The sequence below is a fragment of the Montipora foliosa genome, chromosome 13 (genome assembly GCF_036669935.1).
Source record: "Montipora foliosa isolate CH-2021 chromosome 13, ASM3666993v2, whole genome shotgun sequence".
NCBI lineage: Eukaryota > Metazoa > Cnidaria > Anthozoa > Scleractinia > Acroporidae > Montipora > Montipora foliosa.
The window spans coordinates 22,239,589-22,244,588 of record NC_090881.1 but is presented as its reverse complement, the minus strand read 5'-3'; the positions used below and the strand labels follow the sequence as shown (position 1 = coordinate 22,244,588).

At 39.6% G+C, this 5,000-nt stretch overlaps 1 protein-coding gene across 2 annotated transcripts in view; it reads right to left on the bottom strand.

The window, feature by feature from the left end:
* Nucleotides 1-5,000, bottom strand: part of LOC137983645 (NLR family CARD domain-containing protein 4-like) — a 17,663-nt gene that overhangs the window by 12,039 nt on the left and 624 nt on the right. For both annotated transcript variants that reach the window (XM_068830799.1, XM_068830800.1), the window contains exon 2: nucleotides 394-1,052. In XM_068830799.1, the coding sequence (XP_068686900.1) occupies nucleotides 394-1,027 (634 nt within the window). In that variant the 5' untranslated portion in view covers nucleotides 1,028-1,052. The remainder of the gene's footprint in view (nucleotides 1-393; nucleotides 1,053-5,000) is intronic.

The following is a 5,000-nucleotide window of genomic DNA, read 5'->3' as shown; positions in this document are numbered from 1 at the left end:
AATTCAATTCTGAAAAAAATGTCACGTAAATTTCATGCAACCTCAAGCTGAATGGCCTTTCTTAGTGGTGGTAGAGTGTACCAGCAGGAGGAAGCGAAAGTAGTAATACACGCCACTTCATAAGCCAGCTGAATGGATGTAGTGTTCAATTTTCTTTTTCCTGAATTTGTCATGTGTTTACAGAAATAATATCAATTCTCAGTTCACTGAATTTATTGCCAAGGATCAAGAGCTGTTTCTAGAGCCATCAATCTAAATTAACTTATTGTAACATTATGATGCTCTTTCCTCTTTTCGAGGAACAAAAGCAACTGGTGCACAAAAAATACGAAGTATCAAAGGCTCAAATGCGGTTGAATTTAACAATGAATGCCCATTAATAAGGTAGTGTACCTTCAAGTTGTTCAAGTTTGTCCTTGGTGCTATCATCATCTTTCTTCCACTCTTTAAGCAACTCACAATAGTGCTCTTCAACATCAGGATCCATGCAATCAGTCTTCAGTCGGCTTATTGCAGATGTATAACTTGCTGCAGATCCAAGTGCTAACAGTGCATTGCTGATCTCAAGCCATAACGCATGGAATGTTGGCTCGTCAACAGATGCCTGGGTTGCATGAGCATAGACATTGTTTCTGTAATACTTGATTCTTGCTATGTTGGCTTCAATGCTGTTATCAGAAGCAGGGGGGAGGATGTCCCAGGTTCCAGTGCTGGCAGGGGCACTCAAGCCACAAATGTTCCTCAGCAGTACCATCAGAAGCGTAATGTCAAAGCTAGCTGATGAGACTGATGATGAGATAGCTGGGAACAGCCTTCCCCACTGGGTAACATTTAAAATCTTCCTTTTTCGCAGGGATTGCAATGTAGGTAACTTACCGGCCAATATCCAGTGGAGACAGCTTGGGGGATGTATCCTGTCAAAGGTGTCTCTAAACACCTGAGTTCCAATATCCACTAAAAGACGACACAACCGTGCATAGTTTGTTGTTTCCTTAGTGGATGAAAATGATGGTGCCACACTTGCCATCTTTTAAACTGTTGATTCACATTAGCTGTAAGAAAAAATATTATCATCTGTGAGGCCTAGTTTCCAATAATGCAGACATAATGAAGATCAAAATCACAATATACTACTCTACTGTTCAACTCTATCCTTTAAAAGCAGTCGGGATATTTTAATTAGTTTGGGTCACTAAATTGTTACTACAATCGAAGCTCTGACTCGTAAGCGACCACCAAGGGAATTCGAAAAAGTGGTCGCAACTAGAGCTGGTCGTTTATGAGAATGGGCTCTTGTAAGCAACAAAATTATAAACAATAGAGGATGGTCACTTATGAGAGCTTTCAGCAAGAGTCTCTGGAATTTGTAAAATCTCATTGATGGTACTGAAGATTCAGGGTTGGGAACTTCTTACTTTCACTCACATCTTCCAAAATATCCTTATCAGACATTCCCAGCCAAAACACATTTAAAGCCCTCCTTGAAGAGCGAGGCTACCCTAAGCAGTTTATCGAGGGAACGCTATCTGAGGTCATTTTTTTGGGAAGACAGACGGCTCTTAAACAAAAGCCCAAAACCACCCAGAAAATTTTACCATTTGTCACAACATACAACCCAGCAGTGTCAAATCTTCAAGCAATACTGACGCGCAACTGGAGTTTTATTGAAAACCAGCCATTGCTGGCAAACATATTCAAGAAACCTTCTTACACATCAGACAAGAAGGGTAAATCGCACATGCTCGTTAAAGCAAAACTGTGAACTGAAAGTTGCAAAAGTATCTGTAACCACAAACCGGTACAAAAGAGAGGCCGGTGCAGGTCTGTCATGCCGATCACATTCTTTCAAATGCTCAGCGCAGTGGGTTGTCTTTTTATAAAAGTGTTGGCATACATAGATGAGACTCTGAGTGGTCGCTTACAAGAGCTTAAAAACAATCAGAAAGTCCAGTAGGGTAATCCCAAAGGTGGTCGCGGTCGCTTATGGAAACGGTCGCTTACGATCGAGAGCTTTCAATTAGAGACTTTAAGTGACATTTAAAACGGGGTTTTACATTGGTGGTCGTAATTGGAACTGGTCGCTTACGAGAGTAGTCGCAGTGAGAGCTTCGACTGTAGTTATTATCAATAATTATCATTATTAGTTCCTAGAAACAACTACCTTGCCTTGAGATGATTTGACCTGATTATTTGTTTGAAAACAGTTCACTTAACCCTCAACTATTCAAACTCACCAATTAATATTAATGTATTAAGAACTCAAGGGTACGCACACCTAAACGAAGAACCTAACCTGTAAAACGTGTGAAATAAATAGGATGGAGTGTTGAAACAGTAAAAACACAACGATGGATCAATAGAGGCAACTTTCGCTCAATATGAAATAAAATACCCTATGAGGTCATGGATTAAGTCATATCAATCACTCTACGCAAAACGCTGATCCAGGTAAAAGCAGAAGTTGTACGGAAGAAAGCAGAGGTTGTAAGATGAAAAACGAAAAAAAAGTGCTGTAGTATATGCAACAAGTTACAACAGCCTCAGTTTATAACATGTGCTGTAGTAATATGCAGCCTCAGTTCATAGGTCCTCCAGATCTCAAAGAAGCTATAGGTCATGGGCCCTAGTTTGCTAAGACCTTATGAGGTGGAACACCTGACAAAGGAGGTTTTTTTTTCAAAGAAAAATATGCCTTCATGTTTTGGCTCCAGAGATTGTCAAAAAGCCTTATTGATACTCACTTTTACACGTGGTTTCCAAATTATGAGACCCTTATAGAAGTCTGGAGTGCATCCAAGTGCATTCAATTTAACTTCAGTGCAAGAGAAACCATCTGAGTGAATGCTGATGACGTTTTTTCTTGCATATTTTAATACAACTTGGCAAAAATTTTGCATAAGGAAAACCAGAAATGTGGACTCCGGAAATGGAAACAACAATAACAATCGACACTTCAATAGACCTTATTCGCTTGTACATTTTGTTTTCCCAATACAGATAATTATCATTCTTGTTAAGTTCAAGTAGACACTTAATGATCCATCAGCAGGACAGCTGGTCAATGGTATTGCGCAAAGAAGACAACAAATGCTAACTCATGGAGGTCTATCTCACTCACTTAACAAAGGCAATAAAACTACAACAACAACAACACGCATACAACTCTCTTATATAGGTTGTGCTACACTACATGTACATGTATTCTTAAGAACATTCTCAGTGATTAATGTTCTATACATTTGTAAATATCACAAATCTTAAGACTTGCATTGTATAAATAACTACTGATTCCTAAACACTCTACCACTATTCAGCAATCTAGAACGTTCTTTCAATGTCACACAATCTTCTTAGTCAAATCACATCAATACATCCCCTTTCTTTTAAAAGAAAGAAAAGAAAATCAGTCACTTCACCACACAGTCTTTAAATCTCAGTATTCTTTGATGATTTCGCCTTCAAGCCAACCTTTGGCACCTAGTGCTCGGCCATATTCACTGGGAAATGACATAATTCCAAGACCTTTGCTAGTCTGCAAGCTCAGTAAGGGATTTGCAACCAGGTGAACAGCAACTATCCGAATTGAGTATTCCTTTCCTCACAGATCTTTAAACTGAAGATCTGTAGAGCCTAGCACTTTTATTCTCGTTCCTCCGTAGGTATCAATGCCGATGAAATCTGCATCTAGCTTTTCTCCATTCTGGTCACCAGTAACTCGCACATATTCTTTGAATGGTAGCACATTACAGGTTGCACCGGTGTCGAAGAAAATTAATGTCACGCAACTGTTTTGTTGGCGCATGCTGGTGATGAATTAAAATTAAGACCAATGGTGATTTTCAAGAGGAAAACGGTGCCTAAAGTTGAAAACAAGCACAGGGTTATCAGCGACGCCCAAGAGAAAGGCCGACTTGATGCCGAAGGAATGAAGAGTTTGGCGTGCTCCACGTGTTGGGACTGGGGAGACGAAAAAGCCTGCTTGTTTATGCTTTCGAAGCTCGTGTGACTCGTGTGAGCATGAAAGCAGCATTTACAGAGAAAACACCATATTATTTTGTCAAATATGGAGTAGTAAAAAAACTTTGATAACACACAAGACGATCTTGTGGACGGACAACAAGATGAACTTGTCAACGACGAATCTTGTGCGAGAGAAGTGCTGTTCGATTGTGACTACTAGTTAAAGTTTGTATAAAGGTTTCAGTTTTTAAACTCTTTACATAGGCTTATTTACTTTACTGTTTTATGTAGCAGAACAAATTTTCTTATCCAGGAAATAGATCTTTTTCACACTAGTTTTGCATGAACAATTTCTCTGCTTTTCACTCAACTTTTTTTTTTTTAAATGCAGTCCAAAATTGGGGTGCGTATTATACACGGGTAAATACGGTATTGTCAATTTCAGAAATATCCCCTATGTTTGAAGAATATGTTAGTGTCATCAGCAAAGACAATAAAAGACAGATGCAGTAGTCAGAGGATGAAAACATCGATTTGGCCGTATCCTGTAGGTTGGTTGCCGATGTTTTGTGATCATCACTGTCCAGTGGCCAATATTGTGCCAAAGGGAATAGACCCCTTTCAGTTAATTCCCAATCTGGAGGACAAAACAATTATTACATCGTTTTGCATTGGAAAGGTTTGTTTCTCTCAGGGAAGAGAACAACCATTGTTTTGTCCTCCAGATTGGGAATTACTGGAATGGGTCTGTACACTCGTCTGGCAAACTGAGAAGGCGGGTCAGAGTTTTACTCTGTCCTTGTGTGGGCCCATTTCTATTAGTAGGGAAAACGCTCACATGGTTCATATGGGGTACAAAACTAGCACTTCTCATTACACTCTAATCAGTTAAGTCTGTTGAAATATAAAGTGCGACACGGCCAACGTTTGTAAAAACGTAACCCTTCCTTGTACTTATACTTGTACATGTTCACTCCCGTGACTTAAACATCTTCAGTTCCCACGGCCTGCTCCCGTCTGACCTTGTAGTTCAGTCGGTA